The sequence below is a fragment of the Miniopterus schreibersii genome (assembly GCF_964146895.1).
Source record: "Miniopterus schreibersii genome assembly, chromosome: 11".
In the NCBI taxonomy this organism is placed as follows: Eukaryota; Metazoa; Chordata; class Mammalia; order Chiroptera; family Miniopteridae; genus Miniopterus; species Miniopterus schreibersii.
This window is the reverse complement of record NC_138111.1, coordinates 36,960,470-36,981,623: the sequence shown is the minus strand read 5'-3', so window position 1 is coordinate 36,981,623 and position 21,154 is coordinate 36,960,470. Positions and strand designations below refer to the sequence as shown.

Below are 21,154 nucleotides of genomic sequence, written 5' to 3'. Positions count from 1 at the left end.
TGAGTTAGGAATCAACTGAATTATGGATCCATTCTTCAGAAAGAACAAGCTGTGGCCACCAAATTCTGCTGTTTGGAAGCTCTATATTTGGCTTACTCTACCTAGTGGGGAGTCTTCCAACCCCGGTAACAGACCCACACTCAGAGGCTTTAGCTACTCCAAATGCCTTGTTTGCCACTCTGGCCTAGTGCCATATTCAAAAAGAGGGAAGAGAGATTTCCAGACTATGTAGGCTCCATCTCGTGCCAGAACCCCGCTTTCCCTCCCGCAGGTTCTTGCCATAATGACCACTGTCTATTCAGCTCCAGATAGTTTAGAGAAGGGAGAGGGAGGGAAACTTAATTTATTCTGACTGACAATTGTCAACTGAAGGCTTTTGTGCTCACTTACGTAAGGGTTTGCTTAACTGTTGGCTAGACTTGTTCTTGCCCTGTCTAGGATTACAGAGTCGAGTTTCTCACCTGACCTGAACTGCGTTCAGAAGGATCATGTCCGGGTTCTTTTCCATGAGTATTTTTCAGCATTTGGAGACTCCAGGTGTCTCTCCACTGAAGTTCCCACCTGAGGCATTGATGCTGGGCTGAATTTTGTCACCATGGTGTCTAGAGCTTCTAGGAAGAAAGGAAAGAAGGAGGGAGAGAGGGAGGGAAGGATGCAATGAACAGAGGAAGGGAGGAAGGGAGGGAGGAGAGTAAAAAGGAAGGAAAGGAGGAAGGGAGAAAGGAATAGAGGGCTTATCCTATTCACCATTTAAAAATTCAATATAGAAAAAGAGGACTCAGGATAAAATTTTTAAATTTGATTTATGTTTATGCTATAGAAATGATAACATAGCTTATAAAAGGGTAAGGGGGTCCTTAATACCAAAAATATTCCTGTACAATAAATTTTCTTCACTTCTATAGTTCATTTCTTCACGAATCACTAACCTCCACTTTGAAAGAAAATCTCAGCATATGTCCAGAAAAGGTGTGAGAGATATAAATTGTCACAGACAATAATAAACATGAAGGAGTTTATTTAACCATTGGGTCCTTACCACCATTCTGATTTCTTATGTCAATCTATTGTGCATCCCTGTCATCATGGAGATGCTTATAGAATATTTATGTTCTCTATAAAAAGTTACATAACTTCAGAAGTAATTTGGAACTAATTTGAAATGGGTTCAAAACTCAGCCCTTGTACATGTAGGTGAAATAAAACAAAGCTTACGTTCCAGCCCCTGCTTACCCATTCTTTTCCTTTGTCAGACCGAGCCTGGCTGATAGAACCAAGGAAGGTCCAGAAGCTTCAGGAAAAGATTTATTTTGCACTTCAACATGTGATTCAGAAGAATCACCTGGATGATGAGACCTTGGCAAAGGTAGGTCCTCAGGCCACAGACCCACTGTCACTGAAACTGAGTGCAGTGAGCAACAGAGAGCTGGTTGTATAAAGCAAGAGTCATTTCTCAGCAACAACAATTTCTGGAAGTTACCAAAGGTGCATAAATTTTGAGATGCACATTTTAAAAGGGAGACTAGTAAATTATAATAGATGGTAAATTATAATGACATCCTTAGGGAAGGATGATATTGATGTACCTGAACCTCAGGTATAGGAAAACAAATCAAGGAAACTGAGGTATTTCATCTGAAAAACAAAAGTTTGAAGCAAGTAATCAGGTCGTCAGAATTCATATGTGACACAAGAGGGGACTTTGTGTCACACAGGAGTCAGGTTTGGGCAAAAGTTAAGAGGAGGTAGGTTTTTACTTAAAAAAAAGGAATAACTATAAAATGATGAGGGCTGCTGAACAGAAGGGTAGAACACTGTGTGAAGGAGTGAGCTCCCTGTCATTAGCCATATTCTAATAGATACTGCTTGGTTTTCTCTCAGGTCTATTGTAAATGACAGTACTACCCAGAATAGAAGATTAGACTGATTCCTTGTAAAATTCCCTTCAACTCTAATCTCTTCACTCAAGATTTGCCCTGGGGTTCTTTCAAAATGACAAGTGTCTCTTGGGCAAAAGCAAGCAACACACCATCAATTTCTTGATTCAGTTTTTAAATAGTGATGTTTAAGGAGAGTACTGAGAAAAATTGTTTACCAAGATAAAATGATCATAAAAAGGAAAAAATAATTTTCTAATAATTGACATTTAGCACTATTTTAGATTTTAAATTATCTCTGGTTTCTTAAGAATTGTAATATATTTGAGGGCCAGAATTATTTTAGATTTTTAGGTATCTTTGTTCTCTTAAAATCTGGAATTGGGGGGGGGGGGGGAGTGCAGGGGGGATGAATGGTGATAGAGACTTGACCTGGGGTGGTAAACACACAATATTTTTTCAACAGATGATGTGTTGGGGAAAAAATAAACCTGGAATTTTTTAGAGGGTAAACAACTAAGGAATGGAGCTTATTCATGGTAAAGATGTTAGAAATCTTGCTCTTTAGTTTTTTTATTAAAACCCTCTCACTCTGCTTTGAAGTTCTTTATTTTAAAAAGGGGGGAAGACTCTGCTGGCGATACTATCAGATTTTACTTTGCACATAAAGAGTATTGTCACTTAAACAATACAGTGGTGCCTCGGTTTTCTGATGTCTCTGTTGACAAACATTTCGGGTTACCAACGCCGCAGTAAACCTGGAAGTGAATGCTTCGGTTTTCGAACACGCCTCGGAGTCGAACATGCCCCGCGGCTCCCCTGAGGGCAGGATCCTGAGGCCCAGCTGTGGGCTGTGATCCCTCGGCTTTCGAACCTTTCAGAGCTCGAGCGGTCTCCCGGAGCCGAGTCCATTCGGAAACCGAGGCACCGCTGTACTTGACTATGGTAACATTGTGTTAAAATTAACCACATCCCAGGAAGAACATTTCCACACTGTGGAGCAATAGTTCTCTTTGGTGTAACTTTGTCTTAGTGGGAAAGGACAGATCACCTTCTCTCTGCACCTCAGTTTTTTCCCAGTTAAGAGCAAAAGTACGGATATTCTAGACAGAAAAGGTGGTAATATATGCATCTTTCTCTATACTTGCATATATAATTAGCCTATATATGCATAAGTATATCTAGTTAATTAATTGGATTTGGGGTCCTGAATTTGGGATCTTCCAAAGACTTTGGTCCCCATGTTTACCACACTAAAATTAAGGTCTGGGTAAAATTCAGAGTTAGACAGAAGTTGTTGTTATTCTGCTTAGGGGTACTGTTTGCTTTTCAGAAAAGTCTGGTTTCATCATGTGTCAAATGAAAATTATAATTCCTTGCTCCTGTATAGATGTGCTTTGAGGTTCAAATGAGATATACACACTGCGTGGATTCTAACACACTGGGACATTGTGCTGATTACTATTATTACTATCCTAGGATAGTAAAACTCTCATGCTTACACCATCTTTTACCTTCTGGTGTCCTGGTGCTGGTGAGCGGAGGTATTTGAGATAGGAAGGAGAGAGAGAAATTGAAGAATGAAAGGTATTTAATGGCAAGAAAAAAAAATTAAAACACCAACTATAGGTCAGTTTAATTCTCCTTTACCTTTAGTGGGAAAAGTGCACAAGTCAATTCTTCTCTTAAGGTTTTTAGATATAATTGACATATAACATTATATAGTTTGGGGTGTATAACATAATGATTTAATATTTATATATAACGTATTGCAATATGATCACCACAACAAATCTAGTTAGCGTCCACTCAGTTCTTTTCTTATAGAATAATGTTACAAAGCTGGGGAACAGAGAAAGCATTAGAAGAGGGGAATTTCTTGTATAAAATTCACTGGAGCCAGATGACAGAGCATTGCTTCCACAGGTCATGTGTGGATATTGGGTGTTTGGGTGGACTCTTCCCTGTAACTGTCATCACTTTAATAGGATGTTATTTGAACTAATGTGGAGGGATCGTGAAACAGAATGAGAACTGGACTCACTTATCCCAGCTCTGAGCTGTGTGGCTTTGGATAAGTCACCCCATTTGTCTAAGAGTCAGACTCACCAACCGTCAGGTGCTGTGGTAGGGATGGCTAAGCCTCTTGAGCTCCTGAGCTTGAAAGCTATAAGGATAATGGCACCATCAACACATAGGGACACCCTCTCCTCAAACCCACTCTCTCCAGAGGGAATAAATGTTGCACTTCAATCCAAGAAATCTGTTCTCCCTACCACAGAGTCTTCCCATCTTTCCCGAAATGCTCCACAATACCTATGAGACAGGGACAACCCTTCTAATGTATGTTATATACAGACCCCTCGGGGAACCTGACAAACATTACGAAACCTGTCTCTAGAAAAATGCACACATAGCTAACCGTTGTATTCAAGTCCAGGGCTCAGGTTAAACCCCCAGTAGGTGAGTTAGATCTGCCTTGTGTGTACTGTGCAAAGACTATTTACACTGCCAACCAGTTAGACCCCGAACAGGTGTAGCAGACGTCAGGTGAGAGGTGCAGGACTCACAGTCAGTGGACTTGGTCCTGAAAGAACAGGCCCAGCACACTTTCTACATGCCCACCTCCGGAAATTAAATCCAAGTAACAATGCCTTATACTTTTAACCAAATTTAGACTAAAGGAAGGTTTGAAATTTCAGGAATTCTGTGCCCATTAACTAAATGGTTTTAATCTCTCTATATTAATCCGTTTTCATTTATTTATTTTTCTTTGTCTAAAAAAGTACCCTATTAGAAAATACAGTTTTCTTTTTTCATCAGCATAATGATAATATGTAGCACATTTATAATAAACTATCAAAAGCACTTCTTAGCTGAGTAACCCTGGAAAAGTGATTTAACCTCCCTGTGCCTCAGTTTCCCCATTTGTAAAATGTGACTACTGATAGTATCAATCTCATATGGTTATTTTGAGGACTAAATGAGATAAAATATAAGCAAGCAGCATGGTTCATAAGAAGTAGTTTGTAAGTGCCATTGTTGTAGTTATGGACAAAAGAAATTTTATTTTGGCAGAGAATTTTTTATCAAAGAGATGGTATGCTTGAGCTAATCACCAATGGATGAAAGCTGTTTCAAAAGACAGAAGTTGGGGGCAGGGGGGGTTGTGAAGAGGTGAAGTAGGGCATTCCAAGTGATGGGGGCGTAATGTGGAGGTAAGAAAGTGTGAGGCATATTCAAGCTGTGAATAACAGTTAGATTTGGCTGGATCCTGGACCTGAGAAGCCAGGAAATGAGATGATACTGGTCACTTTCACTAAAGCTCATGGGGAAAAAATACACATATATATTTATAATATATATACGTATATATTTTTAAGCCCCATCTGACTAGGGGAGACAGCCCATCTGTTCTCTGGGCTTTACTTTTCTTGTCTGGAAAATGAGTAGGTTGCACTGGGTGGTCACTAAAGTCTCCTTCAGCATAATATTCTTTGACTCAAAGAGAGAAAAATAAAGGTTTCTCCTTAAGATCTTTGTTGGCCCTCCAATGCTCAGCCCAGTGTGATAGTTTTAAGGATGCTTTAGACTTTCTACCATTACAGTAAGTGAAGAAACAAATTGATTCCACCTAGTCTTTTAGATTCAAATCAGTACTGTGTGCACTATGGTGATTTAGTCTAGGATGATATTCAGGGCACACAGTGCTTATAAACCCTGTGTCCAGAAGTCAACATTCCTGTCAGGCTTCCCCGTGGGCTCTGTCGCCTTGAGATGTAGGTGCTACAATGACTTCCTATGAAATGTTTACTTCCTGGGTGAGGATCACTATGGGGACTAGGAATTTGTGACGCCCTTTCTCCATTCACTTGAGAATAGCATGACCACTGCTGTGGGAGGGATGGGGTGGGAGATAAAGCAGTGAATTTTTGTTGTTGTTGTTCAAAATATTACAGATGTCCCTTTTTCTCACCAATGACCCATCCACCCCATCCCACCCCCCTCCCCAGTCCCTCTCCAAACCATTGTCCGTATCCTTGGGTTATGCATATACGCATATAAGTTCTTTGGTTACTCTCTCCCCCTCCACCCATCTGCCCTCCTCCATCCCTCTGAGACTTGTCGCTGAATCATTTCTGTTCATTAGTTTATTAAGTTCTTTAGGTTCCACATGTAAGTGGGATCATGTGATGTTTGTCTTTCTCTGCCTGGCTTATTTCACTTAGCCTAATATTCTCCCGTTCCTTCCATGCTGTCCCAAATGGTACGAGATCCTTCTTTACAACTGCATAGTATTCCATGGTGTAAATGTCCCACAGCTTTTCTATCCACTCATCTACTGAGGGGCACTTGGGCTGTTTCCAGATCTTAGCTATTGTAAACTGTGCTGCTATGAACATAGGGCTGCATATATTCTTTCTGATTAGTGTTTCAGGATTCTTAGGATATATTCCTAGAAGTGGGATCACTGGGTCAAAAAGCAGCTCCATTTTTAATTTTTTGAAAAACCTCCACACTGTTTTCCATAGTGGCCGCCCCAGTCTGCATTCCCACCAGCAGTGCACCAGGGTTCCCGTTTCTTCACACCTTCGCCAGCACATTTCGTTTGTTGATTTGTTCATGGCAGCCCATTCTGACAGGTGTGAAGTGATACCTCATTGTGGTTTTAATTTGCATCTCTCTGATGATTAGCGACGTTGAGCATTTTTTCAAGTGTCTCTTGGCCATCCGTATTTCCTCTTTGGAGAAGTATCTATTCAGGTCCTTTGCCCATTTCTTAATTGGGTTGTTTGTCTTCCTCTTGCTGAGTGCTATGAGTTCTTTGTACACTTTGGAAATTAGCCCCTTATCAGATTCATCCTTGGCAAATATGTTTTCCCAGACCGTGGGGTTCCTTTGTATTTTGAGGCTGTTTTCTTTTGCTGTGCAGAAGCTTTTTAGTTTGATGTAGTCCCATATGCTTATTTTTTCTTTTGTTTCTCTTGCCCTAGGAGATGTATCAGTGAAAATTCCGCTATGTGAGATGTCTGTGATTTTACTGCCTATGTTTTCTTCCAGGACTTTTATAGTTTCATGACTTACATTTAAGTCTTTTATCCATTTTGAGTTTATTTTTGTGTATGATGAAAGCTGGTGGTCTAGTTTCATCTTTTGCATGCACCTGTCCAGTTTTCCCAGCACCATTTATTGAAGAGGCTATCTTTTCTCCATAGTATGCTTTTGCTTCCTTTGTCAAATATTAACTGACCATAATGGCTTGGGTCTATTTCTGGGGTCTCTGTTCTGTTCCATTGGTCTATATATCTGGTGTTGCACCAATACCAGGCTGTTTTGATTACAATGGCTTTGTAGTACAGTTTGATATACAGTAAAGTAATCCCTCCCACACTGTTCTTTTTTCTCAAGATGGCTGCAGCTATGTGGGGCCTTTTATGGTTCCACATAAATTTTTGAAATGTTTGTTCTAGATCTGTGAAATATACTGTTGGTATTTTAATAGGAATTGCATTAAATCTATAAATTGCTTTGGGTAGTATGAATATTTTAATGATATTAATTCTTCCAATCCATGAGCATGGTATATTCTTCCACTTGTTTAAATCTTCCTCTATTTCTTTTTTCAATGTCCTGTAGTTTTCCAAATACAGGTCTTTTTTTTTTTTTTTTTTGTCTTTTTTCTTTTTTTAATATATCTTTATTGATTTCAGAGAGAGGAAAGGAGAGGGAGAGAGAGAGATAGAAACATCAATGATGAGAGAGTCATTGATTGAGCCCGCAACCCGGGCATGTGCCCTGACCAGGAATTGAACCCCGATCGCCTGGATCCTAGGTCGACGCTCAACTGCTGAGCCAAGCCTGGCCGGGCCCGAATACAGGTCTTTTACATCCTTGGTTAAGTTTATTGCTAGGTATCTTATTTTTTTAGTTGCAATGGTAAATGGTATTTTTTTTTTAGTTTCTCCCTCTGAAAGTTCATTGTTGGTGTATAAGAATGCCACCAATTTCCAGATACTGATTTTGTATCCAGCTACCTTGCCAAATTTGTTTATCAAATCTAGTAGTACTTTGATGGAGTCTTTAGGGTTTTCTATGTAGAAGATCATGTCATCTGCAAATAATGACAGTTTTACTTCCTCCTTTCCAATTTGGATGCCTTTTATGTTTTCTTCCTGTCCGATGGCTGTGGCAAGGACTTCCAGTCCTATATTGAATAAGAGTGGTGAAAGTGGACATCCCTGTCTTGTTCCTGTTTTTAAGGGAAATGGTTTTAGTTTTTGCCCATTGAATATGATGTTGGCTGTAGGTCTGTCATATATGGCCTTTATTATGTTGAGGTATGATCCCTCTATTCCCACTCTGCTGAGAGTTTTTATCAGAAATGGGTGCTGGACTTTGTTGAATGCTTTTCCTGCATCTATTGATATGATCATATGATTTTTGTCCTTCATTTTTTTATGAGATGTATCACATTTATTGGTTTGTGAATGTTATACCAGCCTTGTATCCCCAGAATAAATCCCACTTGGTCATGATGTATGATCTTTTTAATGTATTGCTGGATCCAGTTTGCTAGTATTTTAGTGAGGATTTTAGCATCTATGTTCATTGGGGATATTGGCCTATAATTTTCTTTCTCTGTAGTGTCTTTATCTGGTTTTGGGATTAGGATGATGCTGGCTTCATAAAAAGAGTTCGGGAGTTTTCCCTCCTCTTGAGTTTTCTGGAATAGTTTGGGAAGAATAGGCGTTAATTCTTCTTTGAATGTTTGGTAAAACTCATCTGTAAATCCATCTGGTCCAGGACTTTTGTTTCCTGGGAGTTGATTACTGCTTCAATTTCATTAGTTGTTATTGGCCTATTCAGGTTTTCTGCCTCTTCTTGATTCAGCTTTGGAAGGTTGTATGCTTCTAGGAATGTGTCCTTTTCATCCATGTTGTCCAGTTTGTTGGCATATAGTTGCTCATAGTATTTTCTTACAATCCTTTGTGTTTCTGTTGAGTCGGTTGTTACACCACCTCTTTCATTTCTGATTTTATTTATTTGGGTCCTCTCTCTTTGTTTCTTAGTGAATCTGGTTAAAGGTGCATCAATCTTATCTATCTTTTCAAAGAACCAGCTCTTGGTTTCATTGATTTTTTTTGTATTGTTGAAGCAGTGAATATTTGAACTGCAAAGACTGGTGATGATTCTGCTCTCTGGCCTGTGGGCTTCCTTATTACAATTTACTAAATCTGCTTTCTTGTTGCCCTGCACGGAGGGGCAGAGGATGAAGATGAAAAGGAGCCAATCCAGCTAGTGCCAGGTTCAGGCAGTGCACTCATGGCCGAGGGCAAAGCAAGGGTTTTCATGTCTGCTCACATCCTGCCCTCGGGTGCACAGTCCCAGCTCTTTCTTAAGTGCAGCCTCTGGGTCAGGGCCATAGCTGGAGACTTTTTCAAAATAGTCTTCTCCAGCCCAGCCCCTCCTGCTGTGTCTTCTGGGTAATTAGACTCATAAAATATTGCTAAGTGGCATATATGCTTTTCCCAGCACTTCTGCAAATATATGCAACACTCCTGGAGGTATGTTCTCACCCAAAGCTGGACTGAGGAGTTTAAAAGTAGCAACTCTATAACAACACATACATATGTCCAATGGGAAGGCGTGCAAAATTCCTGGTGTAACTCAGACCACAAAACCCGCTCGCCTCACCTTATGCGGAGCTTGGAGGAAGAGTCATTTTTTTGTTACCACATCTAGAACACTGCAGTGAGTGCCATGCCTTCAATCTACTTCTCCAAATGGTGTGCAAATGCTTGTGCCTTGTCATGTGCTATAGAGGCCACCTTTCCAACAATCACGGGCCACACCACCCCTCTGGGGGTTTTTAACCCATAGTTCTATGCTGATAAACCCCTCTCTTTCTTCCAGAATGTGGAGGTGTCTATGTGGAGGAGTTAGTTTGCTGAAGCTCCCAATCTCTGTCACTCCTCTCTTTTCCCCTATTCCTGGCTGGCCAGAAAGTTACCTGCCCCCCTACCCACTGGGCTCTCTCTTTTCTATTATTATAGAAAATATTATTATTCCTTCAAGGAGAAATACTAGCAATACTATTATTATTCTCTTTCTATTATTATTAAAAGTTCTGTCTTTTTAAGCTCTTGTCCATGAAGATGCCACACAGCATCCTTTCCTCCATAGGTATTAGCCTAAAGTTATGTCATGTTAATGAAAATGCAATGGAGATCTCAGGCTAGCTATGGAAAGAAAATGACCTGGCCAAGAAGAATGGCTGCACCATGTGGTGACAAGTCTGTTCCTTTGAGGTTCATCTCCTCCTCAGGTCTGAAGGCTTCAGCCTTCCCTGGGGGAACTGTGAAAGGTCAAGCTGGGAGAGGTACAAGCCAACAGGTTCACTAACTTTTTAATTCCTATATCCATTTCTAGCATAACAATAATAAAACTGTGTCATCAATATAGAGATGGAAGTTTGTCTTTCTATTATCACAGTACCAAGTTACTAAATAAAAGCTTAAAGGTAAAGGAACTAGTGAAATGGATGTATTTAGCCTCACTTGTGCCCTGTTTTTATCAGTGCTTCTGAAGTTTCTTACACTTTGATCAAACCCTTATCAGCTTCCTGTGTCAGGTTGGAGGGTGTCTTGATGGCCTGGAAGCCATATGAACAAGATCACTAGTTTTACGCTCTTCATGTTTCATGTTTTCAACATCAAATGTGCCAGGCATAAAATTATGGATTTTTCTCATAAAACTACTGTCTGGAAAGAGGCATAGGATTATTATCTCTTCTCAAACAGCTGCTTTTTCTTCTTGTAGACCCCTGTAGGTATAAGCTAAAGCTTCTTCTTATAAAAATGCTTGTATAAGATAGAGATGAGTGTGAAAATGCCTTTTTATAGACCCTCTGCCTACACCCGCTATGGGGATTATTTAAACATGAAGAAATGTCATGATTTGAAATTGACTACCCCCTCCATCTCCAAGTGCTTCAGGATCACCTCCCCAGCTGTTTAAAAAGTTGTTGAGCCATTAACTGCTGCTGAGGCTGCTCTGAGCTCCCTTTGAAATGGGGTCCCCCAGCTGTAGTACACAATGTTAATGAGCAATAAGTGATTGCCTGCTGCTTCCTCCACCAGGCCCTTCTGGGCGCTGACAAGTGCCACTGCTGCCTCCGCGTGGCCTCCTGGCCCACCACGCCTCTGGAGTGATGGATGCCCCTGTCAGCACTTCTATTTCCACAGCTGATTGGATGCCTTTAAACCATCCTCTTCTGAGAGCATAGAGATTGGGGAAGCTCTTTGCCTTCCTCAGTGCTCCTTGTTCAAGTGGTCCCAGTGCTCTTTAACAAATAGCAATTCTCACAATTTGGCCCATTCTACAGATGAGCAGCAGGGACGAAATCCAAATCCCATAGAAGAGGGGAGAACAAGTTTCTGAATCAGATGCCTCTTAAACCCAGTTTTAGGCAGAAAAGAAGCAAGAGTCCATATTCCCTTTCCCAAACCAAACACGTGGTTAAATAGTTCTGGTGCGAGTGAGCAAGGGTAAAAGGGTTTCAATCCTCCTCTCATACATTTAATTTCCCACACTACCCTTTCTCTAAAGAAACAGGCAAATGCTTTAAGAATTATAGTACCTAGAATTCTATTTTATGGGTCACAGTTTATTAAATGAACAACTTATTTTAATTGCTGCAAGAAAACGAAAATCAATATGTTGCATTTCTATCTCACTAAAAGTAAATGGCTGATTTTGTATTCACACATGATATACAGAGATTCGATTTTTGGTGCTTGGTTAAGAACTAAGCTGGTGTCTTGCCCTAAGTCCCATTTGGCTAAACAAGCGTGCCCTTGACTACGTATTTCTCTCCTTGGAGGAAGCATTATGTGGGAGCGGAAGCATGATAACCTCACACGTATGTCACCATTGTGTGCCGGGCACTGCTATAGACAGTTTGTGTTGTCATTTATTTCTCACAACTCTCTGAGATAGGCGCTGCTATAATTGCCATCTGACAGAGAAGAAAGCTGAGAGGTTAAATGACTTGCCCAAGATCATATAGCTGGAAACAGCAGATCCAGGATTCAGTCAGGCTTCAAACCCATACTTTTTTTTTAATCACTACGCTAATCCTCTCTGTGCAGTATTTGTGTGTCATAAGGGACTCAGGAATCTCATTACTTATCCCTCACCAAACTAACAGAACTAAACACAGGGACTCTTCCCTCTCTAGGTATAACTTCCTTGCCTGTCTCCTGAAAGGAGCCGGCTTTACACTCAGCTACCAGGACTGTTTCAAATATGATAAAGTATTTACTTTTCTGTTTTGAAAAGCAGTTGTAAATATATAAGATTTGAAGATCTGAAGCCGTGTTTCTCAAACTCTATTTCCTGGACCCACTACATCAGTATCCCCACAGGATGTTCATTTCAAACATAGAGTCTGAGCTCCACCTGGGCTTCCTGAAACAGAACCTCTAAGGGCAGAACCCAGTAATCTGCATTTGTGGGAAGCACCCCAGTGACTCGTGTACACACTAAAGATCGACACACATTCTAGAGTTGCTTCTGGAAGTGTCAGGAGCTCTCCACATCATCAATCCAACTGCAGATGATTATAAAAGCTTTCAAAGCCTGTCTACATTCGATAGCTATTTCAGGGAGAATTGTAATGTGTAAGGAGTGTTCTGAAACTGTTATAGTCTCCTTCTGTGTGAACCAGCTGGTAGGAAAGCTTGAATAATTTCCCAAGGAACTCTAGTTAAGTGGACATTTATACATTCTTTACCTATGAAAACACAGCAAAGATGCCGTTTTCCACCCTTGACCTTAAGTAAATCTTTCAGAATGGGATTCTGATCATCTTTTTCTTTTTTTTCTGAAAACCCTTACAAATGCCTTAACATAACTGAGACCTTGTGTGATCTGGCCATACCCACCTCTCCAACTTTATCCTTGAATATGCTCACCCACTGCTCCTGTGACGCTGCACTTCCTCCAGTTCCTTCCAGTGCCCCAAGCACCACAGCATCTTGGCATATGGTCCTGGAGCATCTTATGGAACCCCTACCCTAGTGTCTAGTTAAATCTCACTCTTCTTGCAGAGTCCACTATCAATGGCACTTTCTGGGGAAGTCTTCCTGGCCTGCCAGAGGAAATCAGAATGTCCTACTATCTCCCACTTCTAGCACCATTCTTCCCTAGTACTCACCACAGGTTTTCAGTCTGCTTTTGACTACATGGTAACATTACTCACATCTGTCTTTCCAAGTAGACTATTAGCAAGAATCAGTCTGTTTTGTGTCTTCTGCTGTTTAGCAGAGTGCCTTAAACTACAAGTTTAAGTAACATTGTGTTGGACAGAAGTCTTCATTCTCAGTCTAAAAATTTAGCATTCATTCGATAGACAATGAATGTTATTTCATTTCTATCCTTATCAGTAAATAGCAGTGGAAATGGACAGTCTGAACACCAGACTTCTTCATGTGTTCTAGATCCCTTCAATAAATATGTCAACAGCTCTCATTATGCTATTTTTAAATTGCTCATAGTATGGTAATATCATCATCAGTTGTTAAAATGGAAGTTAATGAAAGAGTGGAAATTTCTGATTTTGGAAAGCCACAAAGTAATTATCTATTTCCTTTTCTACTTCAAAGACTGAAACGATTTCTTATGATTAAGTAGGGTAGGGAGCACAGTGAGCCTAATTGGTGATTAGATGGGTTTTATTACATTTTATTTTATCACTTTCAAGTGTACCTTTGGTGAGCTATATGAACTATCAAGGTTATCTTTTGCAAAATTGTGCTCTATTTGAGGACATATCTTATTCCCACAGTAATTTGACCACAATGACTTTTGGTTTTCAGCTCATTTTGACACTAAATGATGGATTCTAAGTGTCCCTAAATTACAAGTATGTTCAAAGCTAGAATTGTTAATCTCCTAGGACTTCTATAGCATTTGGCAAACTGTGGACATTTTAAATTATTGCGAAACACTGCCTTCTTGTTATTTGAACTCAGAATTACATCCTACATTATCTATATATTTCAAAACCTAGCGATTATAAGTGAACATTCTCACCCAGGTTTTTCAAACATCTCCCTAAGAGAGCTAAGTGTCAGCGACCTCCTAAACTTTCCCTTGATTGAATAGAGGTTTCATTTCGTGCATTACAGCAGAAAAGGGGGTGAGGGATGTAGGCAGGCCAGTGAGCCTGACAGCAAAGCAGTCCAGGTAGTTGTGAATTACACCTCACACAGTTTAGGCCACACCTTCCTAACATCGTCACCTTCCAAAACTAAAGATCGAATATTCACACCATAAAAGTCGGGGGCAGGGGATAGAAAATAATAATATTAGCTAACAACGGTGTTTCCTGCCTGCAGGGTTCTTAACACTTTTATATGAATTCCTTCCTTCAGTCCACACAACAACCCAATGAAGCAGGTACTGTGACTAAGCCCATTTTACAAATGAGAAAACTGAAACGTTGCATGTGTCACAGCCCCACAGCCAATTAGCTATTTTGGAACCAGGCTTCCAGCTCAGTCAGCCGGCCTGCAGAGCACCCACTCCTGATGCTTAAACTGGACTGCCTCCCATACATATTTTATTTCAGAACAAGGAATCAGGAAGCGTGGTCCGCCTTTCTCTCTCTTTATTTCCCCTTCAGAGGGTGGGGATGGGAGGGCGGGATGAGTATTTTGTTTTGTTTGTTTTGTTCTAAAGGAAAAGCTGAAAGTGAGCCTTCTTTCTTTTCTGAACATCTTTTTCCAAAGCCCATTTCCCTTCATCTGGGGCCAAGAAGGACACTGCTTGAGAAGACAGAGCACTAATGAGCCTCCCCCTTTGTCTCCTTCCCTGTCCCTCCATCCTGCAGTTAATAGCCAAGATACCGACCATCACGGCCGTCTGCAACCTGCACGGGGAGAAGCTGCAGGTATTTAAGCAATCGCATCCAGACATAGTGAATACGCTCTTTCCTCCGTTATACAAGGAGCTCTTTAATCCTGACTGTGCCACCGTCTGCAAATGAAGGCAGCGACAGAACTGCCTCACAGCCCTGGAATGCATCACCATTAAGACGAAAGCAATGTGTTCATGGAGACTTAAGGAAAATGTCACTACAGCAACACTAGGAATGTCCTGCACTTAATAGAATTACTTTTCACCGCTACAGTTTGAAGAATGTAAATATGCACCTGAGTGGGGCTCTTTTATTTGTTTGTTTGTTTTTGAAATGACCATAAATATACAAATATAGGACACTGGGTGTTATCTTTTTTTTTTTTTTTAATTTTATTCGGGTATGTTTTGGGAGACAACTGTTTATAGAATTTTATTGTAGATATATACAAGGACAGAGCAGTACTTTACATGAAACTTTTCCTGTTGATTGTTCAGATATAATTTAAGAAAATTCCACTTAATAGACTTACCTATTTCTATGTTTTTAGGTAGTTGGTGCATGTGTAAATCTGTAGCTGTCTTGGAAAGCACTGTGCATGTATGTAATAAGTATATAATATCTGAGAATATTATATATGACCATTACTTATACATGCACATGCACTGTTGCTTAAAATATCATACCTACTAGCAAAGGAGGTTCAGTCAGGCTCTCTTATATTATTTACCTTCTGTGTTATATGTTACCTTTATGTTAGACAATCGGGAGTTTGCTTTCCCAACTGGAGTTTTTATTTATAGTCAATGGCAAGATGGTACCAATTCAGAAATAAGTCTATAAAGGAAGAATTATAATGCATGGCCTCTATCAATGACATCAAAGCCTTGTCAAGATGGTACATATTGGGGGGGAAATAGAAGTATTTGTAGCCATTTTCCTGTTTTAAGAATTAGGCCATAGGTAATATTATGGAGTCCAGGACTTTTTTGACCAAACAATAGATTTTTCACCAGGACATGCAAAACACATTTTTTCTTTGGATTTCAGGTTGTGAAAGAAACTTGATTTTGGTGCTTACTGTGTCTTCAACAGAGAAATACAGTCTGCAGATTAAAACCACCAGCAATTTTTTTCTAATAAAATTAAAGTAAAAGAAGCCAGGATCCCAATGCCATTTCATGTAAACATTTTCTCTCTGACCATTTTTTTCTTTTTTCTTTTTTTTTGCAAAGAAGTAAAAAGAAAATATACAAAGTAAAGAAGTAGTTCTTTATATCCATTCTCATTAATAAGTTTGTTAGAAAAAGCAGCAATAAAGGGGGAGGCAGGACCTTGTATGTCCTTTAGTCTGGAGTCTCTAATTCTTTCCAGCTCCAAAATACTGTATTATAAAAACATAGCAACTTGACAGATTGGGAAAAAAGATATTAGGTATTGTATAAAACAAATACACCCCAAAGCCAAAACGATTATCTTCTTAGCAACTTTTAAAAGAACAGAATGCAAGAGGTGAGAAGAGGATTGGAGAGTTTAGGCTTCCCAGTACAAATTCTCAGTTCCCCACCTGCTCTTCAGAAAAGGCAAACTGATCACCAGAAAAGGCGTAAATTCTAAAGAGTTTGTTCTACCTGTGGTCTGAGGCCTTATGCCTTTGGTCTTATCTGATCCAAAATAAGATTTTTTAAAAGGAAGGGAAAGGAGAACTTTATGTATGAAACAGTGAAAATTATGATATCCTGTAAGTGTAGCCCAGCCATCAACTCATGGAGACCTGCCCCTTTTTTCTTTTCTGACACACGCACATGCATGCACATGCACACACACGCACGCCTGCTTTGCAAAGTTTCCATCAGTGGAAACTTTGAGTTCTGGCCCATCTCTCAGGCTTTCCTGAAGTTACGTGGTCGAGAGCGGTCGCCACGATGCCACAGAGCTCCTCCACAACAATCAAACGGTAGTGCCAGCATTTCCTTTTAGAAAACAGAGCCTTTCCCACCTCATGATTGATGAATTCCAGACCAATGGGGAAAAACAAAAAGGCTTTAAAATAATGAATCTCTTTCTCAACTACTGTTATATTCAATTAATTTAACTACATTGAACCAAATTAACTTCGGTGTCTGAGAAGACAGCTGTAGACAGCTTATTATGCTACTACAGGGACTCAGTTCTTTTTGGTGTAAATGTCACTCCTGCTAGCTCTTTGTATAAAGAATTAATTCCAAGAGTCATATTTCCTTCTAATGGAAAGATTACTTTACTGATTGCTAGGAAAACAGGGTAATGGAAGGCACTCAATTAAACCAAGCTGTTTCCAAATGCAATGTATGTTTTATGATTGGCTTGTGATAGGCGATGTTTAATGTGTCTACTTGGTGTTTCCCTTTGAGCTTTGAACTTATGTCAAAGTTTGTTTTCATTGTTCTCTTGGCCTAGTGTTTTCCATTGTCAGCCTGTAATTCCTGCTCCATTGCAAAGGGGATCATTTGTTTCCTCCAATTTACCTTAGAGGATTTAAATTGGCTCAGTTGATGAAGAGGCTGAGAATTTTTTTCATCCCTTGTCCCACGGGTGATGTAGGAAAAAAGATTGTTCCCCACATTTGCCTCAGGAGGTACTAGATTTGAGTTTGTGTCATTTCCACTAGTGCAGGCATTTAACTGGGACGGCAAGAACCTTTTGAAGCTGGGGGATCGGAAACAGCTAGAGACTGAACCAAAACAGCACGGTGGAAACCGTCCACGCTCAGCCCACTTCAGTTGAGAAAAGAGATTTCCGTTTCTCGCCACAGTTGCCAAATCTGTCCCTTAAAAGAGAATCGAGTCATATTTTCGATGGTAACAAAGCACTTTTAAAAGCTGCCCTTTAAACATCTGCTGTGACTCCATCTCGAGGTATTTTGAAATTTTGGTAAGAGCAACTTCCTTTACCACATGTGATTTCCATCCCTTCCCCGTGAACACTCACCAATGTCCATGACACATTCATGACAAAGTGTGCACTGGAAAAAACACCCCGCGCCCTCTACTTTCCACCCCGTGCTTCGTAAATGACAATCACTGCTTGATGCAGATGTTGCACTGTATCCACTCAGGGATGTTTTATTTTTTTAAAAAAATTTTTAAAGGTACATCAAGAAGGAAGGGAAGGGGGGAAAAAACAGGAAAATGACAACAAAATGTAAATGGCATAAATTAAATATGCCCACAAGAGAACCTCTCTGACAAGGCTTTCAGACCAACGAGCAGTGATTTCATGTTGTAAGCTGAACTTACTTTACTACTTGGACTTGCTGACAAGTTGCTCATGAGGAAGGACAACTTAGTCTCATTTTCTGAAATCTGCTAAGCGCCAAATAATTCAGCTGCTCCATTTACAGGAATATGCATCTCCCAGTAAACCGAGGCTTCCTATACAAATCCTGAAGGAAAATACACAAATCTCCAGGCGTTAGATGAACCAACAGGGGATGTGGAGCTGTACTTGTGAAAAGAAAAGCAAATTTTGGAGGAAATATAGTCGAAAAGGGGATCCCAGATCCACCCACCATCTCACATAGACCCCTACAGTCTGTGACTTGGGTGATCTTTGTGTCCCTTTTTCTTCAACTCTTTTATCCCCAGAGCCTGAAAGCTGAAGGTAGATATGTGCTCTACAAACCTACCCTCCCCGGATTTCCCTTGTTTTAATACCGTCTTCAGGCTCTGGACTAAAAGACCACTGATTTGATAAAAACAGAGAATACAGTGGTCTCATAGGTAATTAGACTTTTTTTAACAGAATCTAAGAGACCCTAAATTATAATGAACTCTGAATACTAACAGGAGGTGCCAGGGAGGCATCAGTCCATTTTCTGTCCTAGCTGCCTTGTTCGACACATAACTTAAAGCAGTCAAGCTGAACCATTTGTAGAAAATCACACACGTGGATAATCAACTCACACCCACTCTCTACAATCCCACGTGCTCCAGGCTTGAATGCAAAATCAATTCTTGTGTCCCAAGGACGACCTAAAATTTAACCAGCTTTTTTTTTCCCCTCAAAAACATCAGATGCAAATGATGTGAGTTGTGTTCCGTGTTCTTTGTTTTTGTTTATTATAGATGCAAGAAAAGTTCTGCTTCTATGGGAAATTAGAAGAAATAATGTTTCCTGGCTCTTTTTTCTCTATAAACTTTTGTTTCCAAGGAAGTTAGTACGATCGACAGTAAACTCAGGCAAGGATGTCTGTGCCCTGACAACCACCATTCAGTAGAAGAGCAATAACTGTAAAGTGTGCATCTGTAGTGAAACTTGGCACAGAGACAAAAGCCCACCATCTGCTTTAGATGACGTGGTATTTGATTTTCTTTTCCTAATTGTTAGCGCAAGCAGCAACCTGCTGTAGGAAAACCATGTGGGTCTTATTTAAGAGTTGACGGCTGTTTGGGGTGGGGAGGATCTCAGGACCAGAGATGCATGTTCATGTAAAGCAAGGGTTAACATTCAAAAGCCTAAAAGGGCCAGGGAGTTGATGCAAATGAGTGAAGCAGTCCAGCGGTGAGCTGGCAAGGAAATGGCCCATCCAGAAATGGCCAACCAATGTGGCTAAAGCTTCTGAACCTTGTAAAAGCTCTTGTGCTGTAAATTAAGTCAGCTGGCTCAGAGCTTAGTGCAGTCCAAACAAACATCTCCGAGCAGAAGGGGGCTCACAGTTTGCAACCTCTGGCTTTAAAGCATGGTCAAATTAAGGGGTCTATTTAGTTGGAGAAGCCGGGCCAGATGCAACTCTGAGTGATTTTAGGGTGGGGAATAGGGGTAGGGGGTGGAGATCTCGCCCTTCTGCTACTCAATTTGGTTTCCATATTTGACTGTCACTACTAGAGGATATAGTAAGAGGTCAGTTGGAAAAACAGCAATCTAAAAATGAAAACAATTTAATGATGGCTTATAAAAGACACTTCTTTTTGTCTTGTGCAAACTCCCAGCTTCACAGAGCCAGGTGGCTAGATCTCTTGCCACTTTTTTCCCCCCAAAAGTCAAATGCATGATTTTTATGCTTTGGGGATCTGCAACCGGTTTTTATTTTCCCTCAGTTGTATCTAAAGGACTTACTCTAGAGTCATGATCATTAGTTCTCCATTGTTCTGAAGTGCGGGACCATGGATTCCTATGCAGCAGACGGGGGCTGGCCGGCTGTGCACTTTTTCCCAAGCTGCTGAAACTCCTCCGAAGTGATTGGCCACAGTGATTGTGCCTCCTGCGAGACTGTGAGCACGACCTCCAGTGGATCAGAAACAGCAGCTCAGTGACTGGCCTCGCGGCCAGAAATAAAGCACAAGGTTACGGGAATTGAATAAACCCAGCTGAGGGCCGGGCGGGGTATCTGTACCGCAGCTGGGCAGCACGATCCTTATATCCAACTCTACCCTCTGGCCGTGGCTGACGGCCTGTCACTCCTCACGCAGCAGACACACGCTAGGTCTGTCCGAAAAGCTACCAGTCCCACATCCAAGCACAGCACCGTCCGCCTCATCTGATTCACACACACACAAGAACGGAAACTACACCCACGGAAAACTGAGTATGTATTGTAGAAATGTAGAGGAAAAATAAAAATATTTTTTCAAATGTAATTACTTTTAATATATGCTTGTGGAAGGTCTAATATGTACGCTGTCTCTGTAATTTTTGCTGTAAATAACTGGAGACGGTGAATACACTGATTTTTCTATGTCTCTGTTTAAGCATAAGACTTTGTAACAATTTTTTTAGAGGGGGAAAAAACCAACAAAAAGCAAACATGTACTTGCTTCCTTTCTGCGTGTTATGTGCTTCTCAGAAACTGGTTGTAACAGTTTAAGCATCTTGACGGGTCGTTGGTGTTAACTGTACGTTTCTTTGTGTAACACAGCTGAGAAAGGGACAGGGCTTTCAGTTAGATCTGCTCCAAAGAATTTGCATTGAAGATTGGCCCCAAACCTGCAAACTCTACCTGAACTAGACGATATAAAAAATTAAAAAATTTTTAAAAAAAAGAACAGTTAAAAAAAGAAAGAAACGTTGCCTGAGTAAGTCATCTTTTGTGGTAGCAATGGCTTTGTCTAAATCCTCTCTGCATGAAATAGCTTAAGGAAAACAAACTCTGCTTTCTGATGAACAAAATATTTTTGTACGCGTTTATTTCTTATTAATAACCTGAGGTCAGACTACTCATTCGCTGAAGCCATAACTGACCTTCACCAAATAAATGCTGTAAAGGACCCAGGGGAGGGTCAGGGAGAGACGGAGGGAGGCAGATGGAAGGTGTCGTGAGCTGTAACAACACAGGCAGGAGCGAGTCTGATGAACCTGATGCTTTTCCTGCATCCCA

General features: G+C 40.5%; 1 protein-coding gene across 2 annotated transcripts in view; it reads left to right on the top strand.

Annotated features, from left to right (window-relative positions):
• The window catches only part of RORB (RAR related orphan receptor B), a gene marked incomplete at its 5' end in the record, with an annotated part of 172,747 nt that extends 157,599 nt beyond the window's left edge, over window positions 1-15,148 (top strand). The window contains 2 exons of one of the 2 annotated variants that reach the window (XM_081151707.1): window positions 1,254-1,366; window positions 14,773-15,148. In XM_081151707.1, coding sequence (XP_081007833.1) covers window positions 1,254-1,366; window positions 14,773-14,928 — 269 coding nt within the window. In that variant the 3' untranslated portion in view covers window positions 14,929-15,148. The remainder of the gene's footprint in view (window positions 1-1,253; window positions 1,367-14,772) is intronic. The other variant, XM_081151708.1, reaches the window with a different exon arrangement.
• Between the last annotated feature and the right edge of the window lie 6,006 nt (window positions 15,149-21,154).